The 24,590-nt window shown below is 39.4% G+C and overlaps 1 protein-coding gene across 14 annotated transcripts in view; it reads right to left on the bottom strand.

Moving 5' to 3' along the window:
• The window catches only part of MYCBP2 (MYC binding protein 2), a 445,111-nt gene that overhangs the window by 28,614 nt on the left and 391,907 nt on the right, over positions 1-24,590 (bottom strand). For 12 of the 14 annotated variants that reach the window (XM_050946493.1, XM_050946519.1, XM_050946549.1 and 9 more), the window contains 10 exons: positions 24,288-24,437; positions 15,717-15,877; positions 14,912-15,068; positions 13,911-14,135; positions 12,806-12,871; positions 11,216-11,455; positions 10,206-10,304; positions 8,514-8,594; positions 4,991-5,257; positions 502-785 (listed from right to left, as the gene is read on the bottom strand). In XM_050946493.1, the coding sequence (XP_050802450.1) occupies positions 502-785; positions 4,991-5,257; positions 8,514-8,594; positions 10,206-10,304; positions 11,216-11,455; positions 12,806-12,871; positions 13,911-14,135; positions 14,912-15,068; positions 15,717-15,877; positions 24,288-24,437 (1,730 nt within the window). The remainder of the gene's footprint in view (positions 1-501; positions 786-4,990; positions 5,258-8,513; positions 8,595-10,205; positions 10,305-11,215; positions 11,456-12,805; positions 12,872-13,910; positions 14,136-14,911; positions 15,069-15,716; positions 15,878-24,287; positions 24,438-24,590) is intronic. The other 2 variants (XM_050946502.1, XM_050946615.1) reach the window with 1 other exon arrangement.

Here is a 24,590-nt window from a genome sequence, read left to right as displayed (position 1 = left end):
GAAATTAATAAAGGTAATGCTTTAGTGCAGGGGTCCCCATTGCGGTGCCTGTGGGTGTCATGGATCCCGCGCACTGGCCAGTGGACAAGCATCCGCCGAAATGCCGCCGAAATTCGGCAGTGATGCCGCTGGATGACGCTACTTGCCGCAGACAAACAGCCTCATCCAGAGGTGTTGCCGTCGAACTTCAGCGGCATTTCAGCGGATGCTCGTCCACCGCCACGGTCCTCAGTGGCTCGTCATCTGGCGCTCGCCAGACAAAAAAGGTTGGGGACCACTGCTTTAGTATATTTCAAAAGTAATTAAAGGAACATTATACTTATTCAGTACCTTGCTTTTTACATCAACATAGTAACATTTTGTGTCAAATTCAATAGTTCAATATTTGCGCCCTACTATTAGATTTTGAGATTATAAAAGGGAGAGATAAAGAGTGTATTTTACTTTAAAATCTCTGGCTTTTGTTTATCTTTAGCTTGACAAAATATAGCTTTTACCAACCTGGAATTGAAAATCATTGGAAGTGTAACTGTAGTAACTCCTTTCCCTGCAGCAGTGCCAGCAGTTCCAGTTATAGCGGTTCCTTTGGCTTTTAGCTGTACAGTGAGTGCTTTGGCAATGCACCCCAGGAACATGTCCAAGATACCCAGTTTATTCCAGTCTCCTTTTTCCGTTGAGTGAATAATATCACTTATGTCTGCTGGTGGCAGAGACTTCACTCCTATGATACTAGCCAAGCGACTAGGTGTCACCTCTGGCAAAACACGTCTTAATAATGATGTGACCTAAGCAGAACCAAAGCAACACAAATTTAAAGGAGATAACTTTGAAAATTCAGCTATATTCAAAAGAACCTTTTACTTCTTTCTAAGCTATTTTAATATGTCATTTTCATAAGAAGAGTTAATCTACTTTTTAACTTCTAAATCATCTTTCGCAGGAATTTGTTTACTTTGTTACTTTGTTTCTCAGGAATATGTACTTTGTAAATTTTAATGTGCTATATAAATTTCAAGCATAATTATTACTAATGCAGTTACTTATAGGAAAATTGCAATATAAAGGAGTATCCAAGCACCTTATGCAAATACAACTAAAAACTGCTATACTGAAAATCTGATTACTTACACTGGAATACAGAATGCAACATAGCATATAAATTCATAATTAAGGCTTGAGACTTTCAAAAGCACTATGTGGTATAATAAGAATATTTACTATCAAGAACGTAGGGAGATGTAAGAAGCAATAGCCAGGCACTAAATGGTCATCTTAAGGCTGACTGATGCTTGTCTGTGCAAAATGTGAAAAGCTAGCTATCAGAAACGTTTGCTGAGAAACATCTTTCTTAGAGTTGGTCTAAATTTGCTCCATCTAAGTACTGAGCAGACATAAAACTGCTATTACAGGAACTCAAAGGAAGGAAACCTGATCTGCAATTTTTGGTTGCAATTAAAGTCAACGTTTCCCAGTAGAGGTCATTCAGCCGCCACAATTAGTTGTTATACTAAACAATATTCCCGCCCTCCCCCAATATCTTACCTTTCATTAATTTTGTAAGTCTCTTGCCTTTGGAAAACATTCAAACCTAGACAAACTTCTACTATCAATAGTACAATAAATTTCCCTATTCTAATACAATACTAGTTTGTCTGGTTAAAATAAAAAAAACATAATGAAATTAAAAACAAAACAAAACACCAGGTTAAAATTGTAATGTTAACTTGGTCACACTGCATACATACTAGTACAATATTTATCTGTTTCTATTTTAATATATTTCTGTTTATGTTGTTAAATGTAAAGATAAAGTACAAACGATTTGCAATGTGACCAGGTTAACATTGCTTCTGGAAACTTAACTCCTCCATCTCCTGATTTTCAAATTTTAAGCTATAAACTGTACAGCCTTAACATTGCACTGACCTAGTTTTCCGTTTTTAATTTATATTTGAACATAAAAATTAAAATATTGTGTTAATATTAGATGCTAAATTGTGCTTAATATTAGACGTCAATTTTTAAATCTCTGAAATCAATGGAAGTACTATTTCTGGCTGAAGATAGTTTCTGCAAGGGTGGATTAAGTGGGCAACACACATTTGTTTACACATGAGAGTATCATCTTCGCAGAAACAGATGATTTTATTTTAAATAAAGGCTTGTAATATGCAGTATGATGTATTACACAGTGTAGCAAAACCAGAGAAGAGACTCCAAAAATACCAGTATCTACGTTTTCTCCTATTGCTTATAACCAGGTAATTTTTTTTGCTTGTATTTCAGTGATACAATAAAATAAAATTAACATTAAATCACAAATTGTTCCAGCAGCAGCCATGTTACTTGTGGGTCTTGGCAGAAAGAAAGCGTAGTGATGATGTAAAGGGAGCAGTAATTCTGTAGGCTTTCCTAAAATCGTACAAATACTCAGACGCAACCAGCCAATCTCTCATTCCCCTCCAAACCTAACAATGACTATGATGGGGTGTACCACCCCTGCACTGGAGAGGTGAGGATTAAACTGCTCTGGACCCAAGAGGCCATGCCCACTCACCCCTGCTGGGCACGCGCCCAGTGGAAGGAGCATTCAAAAGGGAACAGCACAACTCAGTTTGGGCTGATTAAGGAGGAGTGGTTGCAGCAACCTCTTGCCAGGAAGCTGCCAGGGCTCCAAGCTGCCAGGGTCGAGCCTCCCAGCTGTACCATTGGAAGCCAGTTGTCTGTGGGAACTGAAGGGGACGACTTGCTGTTGTCAGTGGAGGAAACTCCAGAGATGAATCAGAGGGAAGACAAGAACTATCCTGCGTCCAACCCAAAGATGACATTAGAGGGACTGGAATAAGGGTAGGAAGGGACCCAGGGAACATGCTTGGGGGTATCAGGACTTGAACTCTGTGTCAGGGTACACAGTTTCAAAGGGCCCTGGGGCGAAAGCTGGTAGAGTAGGGTGGGCCCGGGTTCCCCTACCTGCCCCATGCTTGCTAGTGGGCCCTGTGATATTGCCACCAGGCAGGGTGGCCTTTGGACTCCTGCCAGTGGGTGACATTACTGTGTAATATTGCCACTAGTACAAGTGGCCCTGGGACTCTCTCCAGTAGGCGATTCTACCCTGTGATAATGCCAGTAGGCAAAGTGACCTTTACACTCTGACCATGAGCAGTATACCCTGGAGCGTCTCCATTAGGCAGCACTCCTGACCTGGCGCACTCAACCACTCCACAACGACACTGTTCTTCATTAACAGCTGCTTACATACAGAATTTCAGTTTCCAAACTACAATCATTTTTGCTGTAGCTATGTCTAAAGAAGTATGGCTAGACTTTTTTGAAATAGGAAAAGTAATGGCTCTCAGATTTTAAAGAAAAAATTCTGCTTCCTGTATTTGAATAATTTTGTAATAATGCTGTGTAATAGCATTCTTTGCAAGTAACAACAAGCAATTGAAACAGCTATTTTGTAAATGGATTTCATTTGTTTTACGTTCACTAACAGGACCAGATAAAGGTATAGGCACTAAGAAAATACCATATTGTAATAATTTCAGAATCGGAGCGTTCACGTTTTCTTTTTAATTAAGCTTCTAGCACTTATGATTTTGGAGAAAAGCTTGAAAAAGTGACAAGTGCAACTTACGTCTGCCTGAATCTGCAAACAATCTGAAAGAATTGGCTCAGAATGGTATGAATTCCTCTATGAATATCATGGGGTGTTAATTTCAACACCCACTGCTTCTTGCCAACATCATCTAAACAGAGTTGTGTGTGTGACAGGAAAAGTGCCACTATCTCAACCAGCCCTCCACCCCCCTGAACAGGTACACTCAGACACCTGAGGGGTTCCCCTGCTGCACCTTTGCCAATCTAGGAGAAAAAGGTGAAGTCTGCTGCCATTCATGTTATCCATGAGGGGAAGAGGGACCCCTTTATCACTTCTGTAGCAGAAAAAAGGAGCCCCATTCTGCTGCCCCAGCCTCTCTAGAAGAGGGCAGTGTGCTGTCTGTCACTAGGACTCCAAGTTGGGGGAGAAGGTTGATGCCACAGGATCACTTCATGAGGGTCAGAGCAAAGGGGGTGCAGCTGAAGGCACTCCCTTCTAATGGTGGATGTAGGGCCCCAGACTGTCTTAATCCAATCTTGTTCACAATTTAAAGGTTGTGTTGAACTGATGATTGTTAGGACTGCCGATTAGTTTGGGGACTTTCTTTACATAACACTGCACTTTTCTTCATGTTATTTGCACATATTTCCTGTGTGTCTTTTCTTGGTAAAATACTACCTAAGTAATATATCTGAAAAAAAATGAATGGAGAAAATAATTCTCTTCATATTAAAAGGGCTATTGCACTGTATTAATCTGTACTGCATATATTTTTGTATTTAAAACAAGTAATTCTCCCCCTCCTCTATGGGCCTGTCACATAACAATGTAACAAGACCATTAGATCCCTGTGCTAATCTGGGAAGAATTTCCATTGGAGTAGATTTTGTACAAGGCAGTTCACATTGCCATAAAAGACTCGCATCGCAAACCTTTTGGGATGAGATGGGTGGGGATGCAGACTGAGATCCTGAGTGGGTGATACCATCCACAGACAGCTGGGAATATATATTGAGTGGTCAACAAATGTCATAGTTCTGATTGCAAAACCAAATTCTATTATAATCTCTGTTTTCAGACACTCATAACTTTTTGAATAATTTTCTAGTAAGGCTAACTGTCTTCCATATGTAGTCACACTACAAAAGTCTGCTTTTATTTTATTTGAGAATATTTCATATCTCATATTTGAGGACATTTTGAATTTGACAATGAAAATTATACACACATTTTGTTTAATGAAAATCAGAAATGAGGCAAACTACTAAATTGAATAAAAAATCAGTTCACATACATTCTGTACTGTCAAGCATATTATGATCTAATTTTTAGCACTGGATTATTTTGCTGGAAGCACTGCAAGAGATAAAGAGTAGTTAGCACACTCACCTGTCTCTGTACCCTGGGAGAGGCAGTATGCAGTAGTGAGAAGAGATCCTGGAGTAGAGTCAGCTGCTGAGCCAGGTACTGACGACCTACATTGGAACCACTCAGTGCCAGAACCATGGACAGCAGCTCAAAGCAATAAGCATCAGAAGAGGCATCTTCATCATTAGGCTGTGAGTTGGCATTCTCCTTGCTAGAGATTGCATGCTCCCATTCCTCACGTACACGAGTTGCTTCCATTCGGATGGCCTGGACTATATGAGCACATACCTAACCAAACAAATGCCACACACAGAGTAACTTAGTAAGAACTAAAAAAAGGCAAAAACACCTACATGACTGCAATATAAACCAAAAAAAAAAAAAAAAAAAGCCCATAAAATTTTGCTGATTTTTTCTATTACTCCCCATTATAAATGCGAACTAGGGATAAAGATGTACCTATAATACTGAATTTGCTGGACTCAGTTTGTGACAATATCACTGAACTGTGTTTTTATTTAAAATCCAGGAACACATACTATTAGAAGTCAAAAGATACCTATATCTTCCCAAAAGAGAATACCTCCTTAAAACCACTTTATAATCACTTTTCTAACCACATATTTAAGAAATCTTAGAGACCATAAAAAACTCTTATTGTTATGTACAGTAGAGTCTCATCATACGCGCATTTAACTTATGTGAATTCAACTATATACGCTCGGCAAAAAAATAAAAAAGGAAAAGTAACAATTTAAATACAGTAGTGCAGCCGAGATTCCGCCCAGCATTCCACTTAATGAGCGTATGTCCCAGAGTGAGCGTGAGATGGGAGATGTGAATCTGCTGTTCCCTCAGTCGATCTCAGTTCTTGCGTGCCTCTAATAGTGTGAGCATCTCGCGATGCTGAGTGTGATTCTAGTATTTAAAGATACGTATTTTTCATACAACATGGCCACTAAACACAAGCGAACTACTTCATCTGGTGCTCAACCGAAGAAACAAGATCTGTTCCAACGCTGGAGAAAAAACTGGCTGTGTTGGACTTACTGAGAGACGGTATGTCAGTCTCCAACGTGGCATGTAAATATGGCTGCAACGGATCTAGCATCTGAGCCATCAAGATTCGACAAAGAGAAATTCGTAAAGCTGTGGCATCAAGTGCTCCAATAACTGCTAAGGTGATGAGCCAGGTGCGTGAGAAAGACTGAAAAGGCATTAAACTTATGGCTGGAAGACATGAACTGTAAATGTGTGCCTATTGATGGCAACACATTGCAAGAAAAGGCTCTTAGCCTCTATGCGCTGTTCAAACCTCCCGCCGAAGAGCGACAGCCTTCTGATGAAAAGGAATTCAAAACCTGCCAAGGTTGGCTTAACAGTTTAGGAATCGCTTCAACCTCAAAAATGTGCAGACTACTGGTGAAGCTGCATCTGCCAATGAAGAGGTAGCAAAAGCCTACCGTGGACAATTAAAGAAAATCATAGAAGAAAAGGGCTATCTTCTGGAACAAGTTCTTAATGCTGATGAGACTGGGCTCTTCTGGAAAAAAATGCCCAACTCCACTTACAGTTCAAAATAAAAAAGACAAGCCCCTGGCTTCAAAGCAGCTAAATACCGTGTGACTGTGTTGTTTTGTGGCAATGCAGCTGGGCATTTAATAAAGCCAGGCTTGTTCTACAAGGCTGTAAATCTCCGTGCCCTAAAAGGCAAGAACAAAGATCTCCTGCCTGTGTTCTGGCAATCAAATAAAAAGGCTCGGGTGACAGCAGCATTATTTCTGGATTGGTTCCAAAAGTGTTTCATTCCAGAGGTCAAGTGGTACCTTGAAGAGAAAGGACTTGACTTTAAAGTGTTGCTGATTGTAGACAATGCTCCTGGCCACCCTACCTAACGCACTCTGGTTTGCGCATAATGACGCTGAAGTTGTCTTTCTCCCTCCCCAATACCACTTCCATCCTCCAACCTCTTGACCAAGGCATGACTCGCTGTTTCAAGGCCATGTACACAAGGCTTATGTTCTCACGGATATGTAGCGCTATGGATGCTGATCCCAATCATAATGTGATGGAGTGCTGGAAGTCCTTCAACATTGCCAAACTTATATTAAACAGGTTAATGAATGCAATCAAGCCTGAAACAGTCAATGCAAGTTGACAAAACTTATGGAAAGAATGTGTGAATGATTCTAAGGGTTTCCCGACCATTGACAAAGAAGTGAAATGCATTGTTCAGGTGGCCAGGCAAGCAGGTGGTGATGGCTTCGTCGACATCCTTGAGGAAGAAATTGAAGAATTAATTGAGAGCCACAGAGAAACATTGACTAATGAAGAGTTAGAGGAACTGACAAAATTGTCTACAGAAGATGAAGATGACGACGATGAATAGGAAGAGCCAGCAAGTTGTAATCTTCACACATTTGCTGAAGTGTTCCAAGCAGTGAAACACTTAAATGATTTAATTTCTGAATACGATCCCCCTATGGAATGAAGCCTCAAAATCACACGTAGTATTACGGACTATTTGAGATCGTATCAAGAAATGTTTAAGCAGCTCAAGAAACAACAGCGAATGTACTTTATGGGCAATTTAAGGGATTTTCAAGGGTAATTTTGACTATACACAATTTTCACCTTACGCGCTGACTTTAGAACCTAACCTCCGCGTAAGATGCGACTCCCCTGTATACATACACATTATTAAATGCCTATAATTTACCCAATAATGTGTTAAAAAAAGTAAACTTATTTAAAAGATTTTCAAGCTTGTAAGGCTTGGCTTTTCAAAAGTGCAAAAGGGAAACAGGCACCTAAATCTTGTTGAAATTAAATGGGAGATGGGTACTTAGTTCCTCTCAAGCTCCTTTGAAAATCTCTGCTATAACATTTATCCCACAGAAAATGGCTAATCTTACTGTGTGAAAGGAGAATTTAGATAAATGAAAAATCTTAAGAAATTTCTTAAGGTTATCTCAGATGCACAGTAGCCACTTTTCTATGTCTGAGTAAAAAAAAAAAATTAAAAAACAAATGAAGCAAAACAAAACTCCGATCCAAACATCTGAAGATACTGTGGGTGGGATAGTTTCCGAATCCAAATCCTGATCTCCTTGCTGGTCCCTGCCCATAATCTAAGAATTCTAAACTTATTTTTTGGTGGGGAAAGGGGAAAGAGTGTAAATAAGTACCTAAAACTGGCAGCTGAGACTCATCTGAAATATTGAACGAGGTATGCCAGCATTAACTATTAGTAGTAAATATGAGGACAACTTGATTCCACTTAACTATAATTTTAAAAGAAGGTTCACAGGATAAGGTTTTATTTTTAGTTACAGTTCACTGCTAAATTTTAAAGCCAAATTATAAATCTTTAAGCATGTAATTTATAATAGAAACAGAGACTTAAGTATGAAAAATACTATTAAGGATGAAAAATACTCAAGTAAAAAAATGTTAAGCAACAAAAGATTTATAATTATGCTCTTTTCCAGTAGTTACAATTTAAGGTAAACATTTAACACCTCAAGAACTTTATTACACAAACCTGTTTTTGTAAATTTGTTAGTTTGCTCCTGCTGAATATGATTCCAACCATGTGCTCTTTCAGATCTGCATCTGAAGTTGCCTTTAATAAAAAGCAGAAATAACATTAGATTAAGACTTTCTAAAGCATTTTTAAACTGTTGCACCAATGAATGTGGAATGTTAAACTTTGTATGCTAAAAGTGAGCAGATTTTTGTAACATACTGATGTGTAGCAAAATGTTATGTAGCCGAGATAAAACAATTAGGAAAATTGATACAGGCCAGCGGTGCTTATTTCCATCCTGTTATGTATGTAAAATATCAGTGCACAGATACATCTCCAGAAAGCTCAGACAAATGAAATTCAGTCTTCTAAGACCCACCCTTACGAATTCAACTTAATACTGATCACCAATGATCAAGTCTTTAGAAACTAATGTAACATGGACCAATTTTACAATATTTAATGTATTTTAAATTAAATGTCTCCAGAAGGAGAAACTCAACAAAAATAAAAAAATATTCCATGATTTATAACAGGGATCGGCAACCTTTGGGGCACAGCCCGCCAGGGCAAGCATTCTGGCAGTCCGGACGGTTCGTTTACCTGCCGCATCTGCAGGTTCGGCCGATTGTGGCTTCCACTGGCCACGGTTCGTGGGGCGGGCTGAGGGATGTGCTGGCTGCCGCTTCCTGCAGCCCTCATTGGCCTGGAGCCGCAAACTGCAGCCAGGGGAAGCCGCAATCAGCTGAACCTGTGGAATTGGTCGATAAACAAACCAGCCCGGCCTGCCAGGGTGCTTACCCTCATGTGCTGTGTGCCAAAGGTTGCCGATCTCTGATTTATAATATGTAACTTATGACCAAGGCAACAAAAATCAGACAGACAATGTACTTTTCAGGATCTACCATAAATCATCTGCAGTTAATTTAGCACTTGTGAAATGTGACGAACTGACAACACTGGAAACAGAAGTCCTGCCTTGTCACTGGGCCTTAACTGCGCTGCCACTGGGCTTTAACCCCGTTCTGGATTAACTATTTTAAGCAGTCATAAAAAATAACTTGCTCATTGGACTAAGGGCACATCTTTCCAAGTGGGCCTGGACCACTTAAGAACCATCCAATGAAAACTATATTTGTAAGTTACTAGTATTGTTAGTATGATTTGTACCAGTGATACTCAGACCTCAGTGGTTCAGGAGCCAAATTAGCAATCAACATTACCCAAAAGAACCACAATAGCATGAATTAATTTCATTTACACACCATCTCTCTCTCTATAGTATATTATTCTCACAGCAAAATGACTGACAGAGTATTCTACAACTGGTTATTAACATAGTAAAAGCATCCTGATTGATTAATAATTAAATCACACCATTTTTTAATATCACGTGCTGCGAAGAGCCATAGGAGACACATTAAAGAGCCACTTGTGGCTCCTGAGCCTGTCTGATATCACCGATTTGTACCATTATTACTATGACTCCTTAATGAAAACCTATAGCCCCAATTATGATCTGTTCATCAAAAATATTAATTACACAAAAATCCATCTAATTATGTCTTTTTTTAAAAATAGGCTATGGCAGCAGTATAATATTGCTGGGATATGAAGAATATCTGGAGTAAGAGGATCAAAATAGACTGAAAAACAGCTGGGACAACTTATTTCAGTAAAATAATAATTGTAGAACATAAATAATACATTGTGTACTTTTTCTTCTCCTTCCGGGGAAGACAGCAGTGTTTTTTCTTCTTGTTCTGGGGTTGGCTCAGCATCTCCAGAGATGAGTTTTCCAAATACCTGTGTGAAGTTACAACAAAGTTTAAACAAAAGTTCAAAACTAGGCTCACATGGACATAAAACTTCTCGAGCTGACAAATAAGGAGGGTCATATCGTCATTCTTTGTAGTTTAAAACAGATCAACATTGCTTAGTTTTGTGTGCCATGTATCAGATTTTCTGACTGCTGACAACAATATAGTAAAGAGGAGTCTGAACTGGCAGTCAGCACCAGAGAAATTTCAGCCACTAATAACATTTGATTAAAATATGTCACTGTTTTAAAAAGCCTGTCATTCTACATTTACAATGTCTAGCTTGCTCTCCAATTTCTGTGATATCTATCACCAACACACATGATGGCGATTCAAAATCTCTGAATTTATATTATTTATATTCCATTAGCACCGAAAGTCCCTGATAGGATCTTTATGCTATGTACTGTATGAACACAAATAAAGACACTCTCTCCCCTGAAAAGTTTACAGTCTAAAATGACAAGACAAACAAGAGAGAGAGATCTAGCATACTTTTTAAATGGAGGGTACTAATGACGTAGCAGGTGTGGACAAAAGGAAGGAATGGGAAAACCATGAAAGAGGAAAGATATAAAGTAGTATGTTGTTGTTAGTGTAAAGAAATGAGGTTCTGCAGCACAGTGGAGTGGTTAAATCAAAGAAAGGTAAAAGAAACAAATCAACTATAAATCAGTACAATGGAGAAGCTCCAGAAGGAAATTTACTTCATTAACATGTTTAATCACTGTATGAAGTAGTAATTCTTCAAGTCCTTTTCTATTCTAGCTTACTATCACTATCACCACCCACACACAGGGAAAAAAAAACAGCTTTCTTTTTAAAAGGAGTAATTAAATCTCAGCAGCTTTCATGTTCTCCAATGTTTCACCATATGAGATAGTTCCAATGTCCTACCTGGGATGTAATAAGGCGGAATACTCGCAGTGTCTCAGCTTCGCAGTTTCTTTGCTGAGCTACACTTGCTGAGATCTGGCCTGCAATTTTAATGCTTTCACCATCTTTCCATCCCAGTACTTTCACTTGTCGAACTCTTAGCGTGTTCTCTGGGCCCTTCAATTCAATTTTGATGATGTGATTATCTCCACCAGGAAGTTCACTTGTTACCCAACCAATGTGTCTTGAATCCAAATCAACCTGATGAACAGGAATATAAAGATGTGAATTTGAAACACAGTATCAGGCTCACTGAGTCACCTACTCCTGGTGAGTTACTGGTACAAATTATCCAGCACACATTATAGAAACCAATTATAGCTTACATGACACACAAATGTCTGTTCTGAATAACAAGATTACAAATCTTTTTTATTATAAAACTATCAATCTTCACAGGTTAAGATTTCAAAGTCTCAAATTATAAATAAAAAAACCCATGTAATTATTCATTTTCTTCTCACTTTTAAAAGCCCAGTTTAAAAGAAATCAGTAAAAAGTCATTTTTGTTGGTTATTCAGTTGAACCACAGAGTCTATTTCATGCTCTCATCAGCAAGTTATAAATGTGTAAATCACTGATGTAAATAAAGTACTTTCACCTCCTGTAAGAAAAGTAGTTGTCTAAAATATAAAACATGGTTAAAAGCACTTAATTTTTCAAATTCTGTGTCAGACAAAAAAAAATACAGAAATACGGGTTGAAATCCTGATCCTATTGAAGTCAGTGGCTAATCTCCCATTTACTTTAATGGAGCCAAGATTTCATCTCAATTTTTTTTCTTTTAAATCACAGAAAACAGTATTTAGATTCAATTTAAAACAAGATTCAATATTCTCTGGAGAAAAAAGTTAATGAAAAGCAATAATCATTATACTGTTTGGATAAGTCATCCCACAAAAAGAAACTAACCCGACAGTAATTATAATTCTTTGAGACGTGTAGAGTGAATAACTGTTTCTTCTTCTGAGTGCTTATTCATATATGTATTCATTATGCCTATCAAGCAGTGATCTAGATTGTAGGAGATAAGTGCTAGGAGTCTATCTACATAGTCTGCATCTGACAAAGTGGGTATTCACCTACAAAAGCTCATGCTCCAGTATGTCTGTTAGTCTATAAGGTGCCACAGGACTCTCTCTGTTGCTTTTTACAGATCCAGACTAACATGGCTACACCTCTGATACTATCTACAAAGTGAATGTTGCACGTCCCTGTAAAAATTAGCATCCAATTTGGATGTCTCCACAATAGAATAGTGCTAGGAAAATGTATGTATTGAGGACCAGGTAACTGCCCTACACATGTTCTAAATGGGGGCACGTCTCAAGAAAGCAACTGTTTTTGCCTGTGCTCCAGTCGAGTGCCCTGTTGCCTGGGCCCTCCCTAGTTGAGTGAGCTGTGACCACTTAGTGAGGTAACTGTCCCACTTTATTTGGCACTGATGAAACCTCAGCAGGAATAGTGTCCAATTCTGGGTGCCACACTTTAGGAAAGATGTGTTAACAAGATATGTCATTTTTATATGCAGCAACATTTGTAATTAGTTACCTGCTTTATTCTGCAAAGATCTTCTACTGCCTTACCAGTCAAGAAAGTAATTGAAGTCACTTTGTTCTGCGACAGACAAACAAAATAAAGAAGACAAATAAAAAATTAATTCTGAAAGTGAGTAGCATTATGGTAATTTCTTCCATATTAACATTACGGAGTGCCTTTTCAGAGACACAGAATTAATGGAGTTGCACATATCTGTATGTCTAAGGCAATCTAAAGTTCTTATTACATACAAAAGTAGAAACAAGAAAGTGTATAAATAAAAAAATCAAAGTGATTTTATACTGAAAACTTAGGACAATGAAAAATTACAGAAACGTTCCAATTAAATCTGCAAACTGTTCTTTTTGCATCACTATGTGCACTTGAAATGAGGACGTATACGAAACACTGCAGACTTACAGATCTAGCACTATGTTACACACTACATGCAAACACCCTGTGTACTCCAGGGCAATGCTGCTGGATTTGGGGGTACTCCATATACCAGACTAGAGCTACCGTAGCAGCTTCAGATATATTAAAAAGTTGAGGTTTTAAATTAAATAAATCAGTGTAGTATTCATTGTGTCATTTAATTTTATATTAAGTTCAATATATTTTACAAAGCCCCTAAATTTAAACTTTCTGTGTGTTACAAATAATGTGGCAGTTTTCAGGAGAAAAAGTAGAAATTGTAGCAATAGGACAGGAGACAGTCATGCTCTTCTGATATTTGGGGAGGCAAAGGATGCCATTTGGGATTGTCGGAACAAACTCTCCAAGTGGATGTTTTTGCAAAAAACAATCAGGAGGAAAACAGTTAATAACGTGGATAGTTAAATTCTAATCCTTAGGTTTCAGAGTTAACAGCCCACTGAGAATGAGGCTTACGGAATCACTTTACATTCTGTTTATGTTTGGAACGTTTTCTTCATAACCAAAAAAGTTAGAAACTTAATTTCTCAAAATGAGATTTAGATTCTGGAGTAAAATTCTGAACCAAACAGGATGCCAAAAGTGGTGGGCACGAGGAGGACTCTGTAATAAAAATCTGTAAGTGAATAATACACAAGGCCCTGGGTATGCCCTTTAAATAAAGACAGAATTTTTCTCTTACCCCAAGATCTCGGGAGTTGTCTACATGAACAGACACATAGCGAGCGTTGATTCCTTTTACACAATTAATTGTGATGTTCTTAGTTTTATTTTTATCTTCATCTCCTGACTCCCAGAAGGTTTCTGTGGACCCATCTGTCAAACTGCCAATCATGGCAGGTCGGCTTGATGTTTTGATGTCAACAATGCTGGTTAGATCTTTTAGGCAAATTACTATACACAATTCCTGTAACAAAAAGATGGATTTAAAACTTCAGAAATGAAGCCCAAGTAAAAAAATGTCTAACACACTTTTTAAAAAGAATACTTACTAAGATGAATACACTCTCTAAATTAAAAGAAGAAACCTGTGTACAACGAGTAAGTTATATGATCAAAGCTCCTGGGTTATTGAGCTCTAGCCACCAGGGGAGATACTATGGAAAACAGTTTCAGTTGCCAAAAAGTGTATTAAGAATTGGAAACAATGCTCAGCTTATTCTCTCCTACTCAATTCCCATATCCTCTCTTTACTGTTCTTTCCTTTGCAGTTGCTCATTAAAAAGCAGCAATGTGCGCCTTCAAAAGAACAAAGAAGAGAAGAAATGTGAGAAAGAAGTGGAGGTAGGAAAAACATGAGTTTGAAAAGCAATTTTTGAATGAATTTAAATTCAAACATAAAAGGCCCTCCGACTCCTGACTCAGGCAACCAGTAACAGAAAGTAAGGATGGTCACTACTCCAAAATACCGATTTGAATAACGTTCAGGTTGAGAGGTAATATTTGAATCTTTAAATCTAAATATAACAATCTGAATATCAACCACAAAGGCCCTGATTGTGATAGATATTTGTTACTGAAATAAAATATTTAAATAAACTGCAATTTTATTAATAAATTTGTATGTAATAAAGTATTATTGCTAAAAACTAGAAAACTGAAATAGCTCGACTATAGTGCTGAAGGTTATCTACTAATTCATTTTGATCTACAACTTGTGATATTTACTGATATAAAACTTGCCTGACTCATGGCTTCAAAGCCAGACTGTATACTGATACTAAAGCTCTCCTCACTATCTCCATCATCAGATTTGGACAAAATATTGTTAATATGGTGAAAGACATTGCTCTGATGCAGGAACTGGTGGTCAGACTGTTTGAATTTGAGGCTCCAACATCTGAAAACACATTAAAAATAAGTTTATTAAAAGGTTTTTTCAATATTAGTGCACTTTTGCAAGCACCATTAGTATTTTCATTATTTTAATTACTGCATAATTTTTAAAATATAAGTTTATATAAACATTTTGAAAGGAAACATCTGGATCAGAAACATATTGTACATCATTTTGAAGAAGGCAAGAAGAAATATTCATTAGCACTGCAAAAAGTCTGAAGCAGGAGTATGTGTTATAGCCACACGAGAGTTGAGTTCAACAATAATTATTCCATATATTCCTTTATGGTAGTTATAATAGCAAAATGAAGAATACAGAAAATTTTGTGGAACAGCTAAATGTGAGATTTTTCAAACAAAAGGTATTAAACTATATATGGCTTATGTATGTACACTAAAGAACAGAGTAATGTAATTATTTTTACACTAAAAGTAATGGATATGGTACAAAATTTAAAATCAAATATATTTTTCCTCTACAAACCCCTTGTTAATGTTGGAGTTAAAGAAATATCTTTTTTCTCCTTTTAAAAATAGCATATCCTGGCACTTCAGACTTCTAAAATACATTGCAAAATCTTCTAAGGAGTTAGTTCACAATGCTTGGATGTCTTGGGCCTTTCATAGTTTTCCCCTATTTTGTACCTACCTTAGGGCCATTTGTTGCAATGAACTACCGCTGGGGAGAGACATCATAAGATCAGAGATGGTCTGCAGCAAACGATGGAAAGTGTGGGGCAACGGATGAGCTGCTTCACCAGCAATCACTATATCTGACAGTGGATGTTCACATACTCTTGTGTCTTTCTCCTAAGATTCAAAGGAAATACGTTACACTGGTTCTGTTAACAAGAGGCTTTCATAAAATTATATATATATATATATATATATATATATATATATATATATATATGCATATGCATATTTAGACAAAAACAATGTTAAAACAAGAGTTCAGGTTAAGAGTTCATATAAATAATTTAAAATAAAATATATCCCAGGGATGTTGGAATTATCCCCAAATGAACTGTTCTAAACTGCCGGAAGGACAGAGGTAAAGTTAACATTAAACAAAATCTAAAGAGGTTAAAATATAGAAATGCACAATTAGGATTGACAACATGCAATAATCATATGACTAAGCATTTTAGAGTTTGTGGTCCCTCATTAGTTTAAACTGATATTTTTAAGTTCCATTAGATTTTTTCTTTCCATCCCCCCCGTGTCCCTACCAAGCAGAGTTAAAGCTGTTTGGGTGCCCTAAATCTGCAATGCTATACCTTACCATACTTCATTTCTTTTTTAAACTTAACTCTGAATTGGACAATATTTTGTCCAAATATTTTGTGCTAACTTAACAGTCTGTATTAAAAAAAACCCTTGATTTTGAGATAATTACAACAGTCTTAAAATGTATTTTATCCTAAAATTACTGAAACATTTTTAACCTTCATACCAACTTAATGTAGTTTCTGTCTGGAAATTTCCCAGAGTTTTTTTAAAACAAAAAATTTCACACATAAACACTGATACAAGAAACTGAAAAGAGAATGTTAACGTGATATTTCTAATTATTTTTACATATGAAATATCAACCTTAATTTTTTTTGAAAAATTAAACAGGTTATGGCCCAATTCATCAGTATGTACCAGCTGTTCTATGCCACTCTGGAGCAGTAAAAAGCAGCAGCCCACTGGCCCATTAAGCTGTTTTTACAGATGCTTTTTTTCCCTTTTTCTCATCAGTGTAGCATAAACCAGCTGGAGTCTACACTCATTTCTCCCCTCCCTGTCTTCCAAACTACTCATGCTTCTTGTACCTCTTTACAACCCCTTCAACACATCATCCTAATCTATGCCCTACTTCCCATCCCCCATATTCTGCCTGCATGCATCCCCCTGCATGTTCCTATTCCCTCCTGTGCCTCACAATTTGCTACACACCCTACTTTCCCCCATGATTCCCCTGCTCACATATACACTAGTGTTCCCTTCCCTCGTCTCCTTCCTGTTGAATACATTTGGTGCAACAGAAAGCTTTTGGAAACAAATATTTAGGATTTCTGGACATTATTTGACATTTTTCATAACCAAATATTGATCTGTCAGTAGAGGCTGATGTATCTATTTTAGAGAAATTAACAAAAAGCATCCTATTTCAAAATGGTCACCACTTCCCACTATTTCCCATGAGAACGAAACCACTGAAGATGGTAGCTTCCTATGCAGCCAGGAGGTGAAGAGGAACACATTGGCCTGATCCACACATAAAGGCTTTACCAGTATATTAGCTGGAGTGATTTTTTTTTGCTGACAGTTATGCAGTAAAAGCCCTATTGCAGATGCAGTTATACCTATATGAGAGCTCCCTTATACCTTATAGCAGGGGTTGGCAACCTCTGGCATGTGGCTTGCCAGGGTAAGCACCCTGGCAGGCCGAGACAGTTTGTTTACCTGCCGCGTCGGCAGGTTCGGCGGACCGCGGCTCCCACTGGCCGTGGTTCGCCGTCCCAGGCCAATGGGGGCAGCAGGAAGCGCTGCGGGCAAGGGATGTGCTGGCCGCGGCTTCCCGAGAAAATGAGCTCTCCTTTCATACGTTCTACCAATGATGAAAAAAGTCTAGGCGACTTTCTAAATGATTTTGTCCTATGCAGGTAAAAGGCAAGAGTCCTACACATGTTCAGTGAATGCCACATCACTTCCTCTCTGCTAGACTGAGGTTTAGGTTAGAGCACATGTAAACAGATATCCTGATTGATGTGAAAGGTCTGATACCACGTTAGGGACAAAACTTGAAATATAGTTTTATGGACACCTTATCTTTGTGAAAAACTGTAGTGAGATTGTCAGCCATGAGCATCTCTGGCTCCTCAAATCCTATGGCTGATGTGACAGTGACAAAAATGCTACCTTCATAGAGAGATGTAGTAGATAACAAAATGCCAGGGGCTTGAACAGTGACATGGGTTCAGTTTTATCAGACTGGAACAGGTTTTGCCAGAAGGGAAGATTCTAGTCAGACCCTTCAGTAACTGGGCAGAGACTGCGTAGGAAAATACAGAGTAGCTGTCACTGGTTAGTGAAACATGCTGATGGCTGCCAGGTCTATCCTGAGAAAGTTAACAGACCGCTCTGAGGATCGTAAGGATAAGTGGTAGTCCAGCATATCTGAAATCTTTCCTTATAAGGGAAAAATCCCTTGTTGGTTACATTCAAAATTAACATCTTTTCCACTTTGCTTTGTAACATTTTCTGGTAGAGTCCTTTCTATTACTTCTCAGGAGGGAGGGCCTGGACAACAGCCAGACAGGCTTTTTCTAACTCCATCCAAATATTCAGTCTTCAGGTAAAACATGGCTCGATTAGGATGCCAAATCCATCCTTTGTCCTGGTAATTAACAGTTGACATACCAAGGTAAGGCAGAGAGGTGGTCAGGTGAAGAGTTGCAAAGAATGGTTGAGCCCAACCTGGTGCAATGGAGATAACTTTTGTCTTGCACTGTTTAATTGTCCTCGACACCTGAGGTAGGAGGGGAATTGAGGGGAATCTGTATTGCTCCTGACCATTATATGCGAAATGTGTCGCCCAGAGAGCCTGGGCTCTAACCCAATTTGGACCAAAACTCCTTGAACTTGTTCCCACGGGACACAAAGGGAACCATGAATGGGAGACCCAGATGTGAAACACTGCCAGGAGCATCAGGTTGTGTAGTTTTTACTTATATTCTGTGGATAAATGCCTGTTTAGAAAGTCTATCAGAGTATTTTGGATTCCAGGCAAACAGATGACAGTCCAGGTAACCTACACGGGAGTGACCAGTTCCTGAGGGTGATGACCTCCACACAAAGCTGTGAAGAGCATGCTCCACCCTGCTTGCAAATGTAATGGAGCACCATCAAGCTGACAGATAACACCTGGACTGATTTGCCACAGATGTGAGGAAGGAATTGTTCACAGATTACTCTGACTGCTCTTAGATTCCACACATAGACATGAAGCATAGACTCCTGAAGAGAGCACATCCCTTGCTTTATCCGTCATTCCGTGTATACTCTACAACCTAAGAGGGATGCGCCTGGGGTTACAGTCTTTGTTGGAAGTGGGGACTTGAACTGTATCTCCACCCCGCAGCTTTCCTCTGTCCAACCCCCATAAGGGATGCTAAGACATTTTGAGAAACCATGACTAGCAAGTTGATACTGTGCTTGTTCAGAATATGAACAGTCCACAACTAGGCTTTCGGACACCTGAGATGAAGCCTGGCAAATAAGTTCACAAAGATTCTTGTGGTCAAATGACCCACAAGTGCCAGGCAGGACTGTACGGATATTCTGGAACTCATTCTGGAGCTGGATTTTCTGTATGAGTCCACTAATGGAGAGGATGCGATCGTCTGGTAAGCAATGTAACATTGTCCAGCCTCGCCTTGCCCTGATAAGACTATTGACTGTGTGGGTTCCAGGGTGGATTTCTCCAGGTTCACTCAGAGACCCAATCTCTCAAACAGATGTAGAAGCATGGTGGTTTCTTCTTGTATTTCCTGGTAAGATCACAGCTTTAGGAACTAGGTATGTAAGGGTAAACCATCCCTGCAAAATAGCGAAAGTGAGCTGCCACCACCACCAATATCTTGGTGAATACTCTTGGTGCCATCGAGAGTCCAAAGAGGAGAAATCTGTATTGGTTACTCTGTTGGCCAGCCACAAATCTCAGAGAACTCCTGTGTGCTGCAGGTATATCCACATGAGACTGAGGGCCATGAACCAATTGCCTGGATCCAGAGATGGGACAATTGACCATGGGGGTCACCATTCTGAACTTTAGGTGGCAGATGAAACTTTTCACCTCTGTGAGATCCAGAATGAGTCTTCATCCCTTTGTCTTCTTGGAGACAAGGAAGTACCTCAAGTAGAATCTCTTTCCCCTTGCTGCTAGAGATATTAGTTATATCACTCCTAGTTTGTGTTTTGTGACCTGGTCTTCTTCCAGGAGGGTTTGAAGTGACTCTGCCATCCTCTTAAGCAAGTCCTGGAAGGCCTCAGAATCATCAGGGCTGGAATCACTGCCTTGTCTAGGGAAGAGGAGAAAGGTCACCAATTAAGAATCTTCCTGTTTTTGATGTCTTCTTCATGCTGCTGAAGTCATGCCTCTTGATAAGGCTGAGGAAGCTCTTCTTTTCTCTGGGAGCTCTGGATCTCCTTGGATCCCTTATCTTATGAGGTGACTATATTGGCCAGTAGTCTCATGAATCTCCTGGGCCCCAGTACTACCATTGCAGAATTTCATAACCCCATGGTATAGGTCTGGGTGCCAGAAGGTATATGGAGGGTATTCTCTCATGTGAGAATAGTGAGATATCATGGAAACTCCCAATGTTCTGTCCAGTCTGAGTCTCCTTAAGGGACTCCAGGGGGCAAAGTCTGGGAGTGGGAGTGGGTATGTCCAATAGCTCTTTTCTGTCTCTGAAGATTTGGAATCTGTATCCAGAAGGGGAGCTATCAAGACTGGATGAGCCAGGGATGACCTGTCTCTTCTCATTGATGGTACTGGTCCGGCTTGACCTCTACTTGTAGACAGGGACAAAGAGAGGTACTGCAGGGACACCAATACTGGCTGAAGCCCTGGTTCTGGGTGTTGAGGTCTTGAAAGAAGTGGTGATCCTGGAAGTGGCATCACTAAAAGGTAGCTTGCAGCCAAGAACCAAGCTGGAGTCAATGGAGTCACATCCCTGGCTCAAGCCACATCGGATCCAGTGGTGTTGATGTGGGTTACAGTGCTGAAGAAGCAGTCTGAGTACTGTGGGGTGCTGCTGTTTTGCCCAGTGAGGAAGTTCCAGTGTGCTTCTTCCCAGTACTGATTGGTCCTGCTATGGTCCAGGAAGCTACTGATGACTTGGTATGGGACAGGGACTTATGCCTCTTTGTAGAGGGCTTGGATAGGAAACCTTCCCTCTTGGCCTTGTGGGAACAGTTGTCTCCCTCTGTCTCTTCCACTCTGACTCTCTCAGGGGTCCAGGTTTTGGAGCTGCCAGGGAAGAGAGAAGAGGAGCTACTGTTACCCTATTCAGGCCAATGGGCAGGAGGGTCTCCCCAGTCAGAGATTGATCCCACCTTCATGGCCTCCTCCATGATGAACTTACAGAGTCAAAGCTCCCCAGAATGCTTAGTTCTACTCAGGAACAACCTGCAGATACTGTACCTGGAAGTCACATGGGGTTTCCCTAGGCAGTATAGACAGAGGTTGTGGAAATCTGTGACTGAAAAGGGTTTGTGGCACTTTACACAACTTTTTAAACCAGGGATCCTTGGCATACTCTGGTCCTGTAACCTCTGGATGGCTGAGGTTGAAGGGTGGAGATGGTACAGCAATGGCTCCCCATCCTGGTGGGGGAGACAGACATTACTAGGGAAAAAGCTTAGGTCCACGGTATATGGAGTGCATGCACAACTTGAAGTGCACCACACATAGGGACAATCACTCAAAGAAGTAGTAGTCTAGTTTAATTCCTTGTAAGGTTCCCCCCCCCAAAAGAGGAAGCTGGGGATTTCTTCCAGGTTGCTTTTTCCAGTTGCACAGCCACACCTCCTCCCCTTCCTGGATGGGCACACAATTCCCCTATTTACTGGCATTTGAGCCTGGCATGCTCGCTTCCGGCTGATCCATTTCTCCATCTTCTGGAATGCCATCCCTAGGTCACTCATATACAACTCTGCCATTGCACCCACCTATGTAGATGCAGGGGGACCTTGCTAGTTGATTCTTGCTTCCTGAACATCAAGTCATAGGGAAGGATGGGTTTGCAGAGTCCAAAAATCATCTTATCAGGAGAGTAATGGATAGCTGAGTGCTGGTCAGCATTACATGTAAAGATGTTTTTGTATTCCAGTCTTGTTGGTCTTCACTGACAGATGCTAAGCATGGAACCAGTGGTGTGGTTTACTGTCTCCATTTCTACATCACTCACAGAGTGGGTGACACTGGGCCTCACATTGGTCATCTGGAGTTGTCAGCAAACTTTGTGCAACAACCAGGGTACAAACTTCTTACCCGATCACTACAGATTCAGCGTGGTGGTCTGATCTGCAATACTACATGTTTCATCAATGCAAGTCAATCCTTTATGCTTTAGTAGTTGTGCCACCACATAATTTGAGAGGTTGTCAGACACTACCAGCAAATACTGATTTACAGCTGGTGTTTCTGGTAGTGAGCCTTTCAAGTCAATATATGTGAACTCAAAACATGGGAGTAGCATCTGGTAGAAGAAGAAAGGATTCTAAGACTTTTTAAGGAGTCAGGATTTAAATGGGGTCTGTGGAAACAAATCAAGTCATTTAAGTACATGAGGATGTCTTCAGTTCTCAAAACTTGGGTTAGGTCATTTACAACCCCCCGAAGCATCCTGGTGCGTTAATAAGCAATTGAGACAACCCATAGTGTGTGACAAAGGCATTTTCAACTTGATTCTCAGGTACCACTTTAATCTGATGGAATCCAGATACCAAATCAAAACTACTAAAATATTTTGCTCCTGACATTTTATCCAGGGCTTCTGCTATGTGGGAGTAGCCATCCTGCAATGTTGTGAAGTAAGTTTCTTGTAGTCACCATATCTTCAGGTCTCCTTTGGGCTTTTCCAGTTACAACTGGAGAGACACAAGACGATGTAGATTGTGCAATCAGGCCATCATGCAGCATATGATGTAGCTTCTCTTCCACTGCTATCTAATATACCAGGGGAATCGGATACATGAGCTGCCTCATAGGAACGCTCCCTCACTTAAGAACAATCTGAGGCAGTATCTGTTCACAACTCTCAAGATCTTCATTATTCTTGGAGAACACACTAGCATACCATAAGAGCAGCTGTTCTAATAATTTTTTGTCACCTTCTCTGGCAGCATCTCTCAAGTCAACACTTAGCTCTTTTACATCTTTTAATCTGTGCCCCATGAAAGGTTTTTAGATATCAGCTACATTGTATACTGTCTCCATAGTCTGATTTTTCACTAGCTGCAGTTCCAGGCCAGTGACATTAACTGCTCTTACTCAGAACTCACCCTTTGGTCCAGCTCAAAAAAGGTATCTGCTAAACAGCAATCCTGACTTAATATTTGTAGCTTCACACCCTCCTTCAGGTTCACTGCAGAAGTCCTTTATCTTTATAGGCATTAATGCATGACGACCTGGCTTCACCACAACTGTATTCTAAGCCATCAGAGGGAGCAGTTTTTCTCTGTCACTCTTTAGGTCTGGTAGAGGCATCTCCAAGCCTCTAAGAGTTGCCCCCCAGGGTCCACATTTCCTCTTACTCTCAGATCAGATATAAAAACATAATATACAAGACTACAACTTAACAGTAAGATAGAGATACAGCACCATTTATCGGTAGAGGCTATCTGCACTGATGGTTACACTATCTGAAATCTGTTACTTTAAGAGTATATATTACAATAGGGTTTTTTCATCACATGATCACACCATTAAAGAGAAGAAATAATTAAAAAACAAGTCCAGGCCACATACGTGAGCTTAATTTAAAATAATTTCATCATTAAGCTTTGCAAAAAACCCTGGAACACACTTAGCTACAAAGTTGAAAAACTGTTGCCAATTACTCGCCTGCCAGAAAATTACTCATCCCAGTCAAGTGGGTGAGGAGAGTTTTGCAAGACTACTTCATTATAACAAAAAGAATAGTTGCCTCTATAGGACAGGTGGTATAACTGAACAACATAAATTATAGCAGCATAACCTGTGGTTTACACAAGCCCTAAGAATAATAGAGTTTCTTCGGGGAAAATTTCCCTCAGTTTTCTGGTATGGAATCTAAGCATAGTTTTCAGTTACTGTACTTGTAAAAAACAGCAGTTTCTATTATAGAGAACGTTTTAAACAGTTTAAGTGCAAAAATAATGTACTAAAACAAATGTGAATGGATCAGCAGAACATCATTAATTCAGCAGTCATGAAATGTGAATTATATTTAAGGGTGATCAACAAAAACAAATACTGTATAGATATGTTCTTGAAAAAAGTGAACTAAAATTTCCCACTCCATAGTTAAGATTTTGTTGTTCACTAAAAGTTACATAACATACAAGATTAATGTTTGTTTTCACTTTTACACATTCAGAAAATATTTTTAAATTAGCTGTACGGTCATACCCACAATTTCTGTAAGATACTTTATGAGTAGCATGCTAAAATCTCACATACTTGCTCTGCATTTTCTTTATTCGCTTTGTTCTCCTCATCCTCATCTTCTTCAGGTTCCATAGGGGCAGGAGTCAACGAAGCCACGAAATGCCATAAAATATCATGAAGAGAAGTTGTTTGAATGACATTACAGAGAAGCCAATTAAAAGCCTAAAACAAATGTAGATACAAAATTATAGTTTAGGTTAGGAAAGTTGGAGGTATGGACAGATTTCAACAAAAAGATTCATTTTAAACATTTCACACTAGGAGAGGCACCAGTATTTTGAAAAGTTATAAAAAACACTGCTGCACAAGCCCTTT

The sequence above is a fragment of the Gopherus flavomarginatus genome, chromosome 1, assembly GCF_025201925.1.
Source record: "Gopherus flavomarginatus isolate rGopFla2 chromosome 1, rGopFla2.mat.asm, whole genome shotgun sequence".
Lineage (NCBI taxonomy): Eukaryota > Metazoa > Chordata > Testudines > Testudinidae > Gopherus > Gopherus flavomarginatus.
The sequence above is the reverse complement of the archived record's forward strand: the minus strand, read 5'-3'. Positions and strand labels throughout refer to the sequence as shown.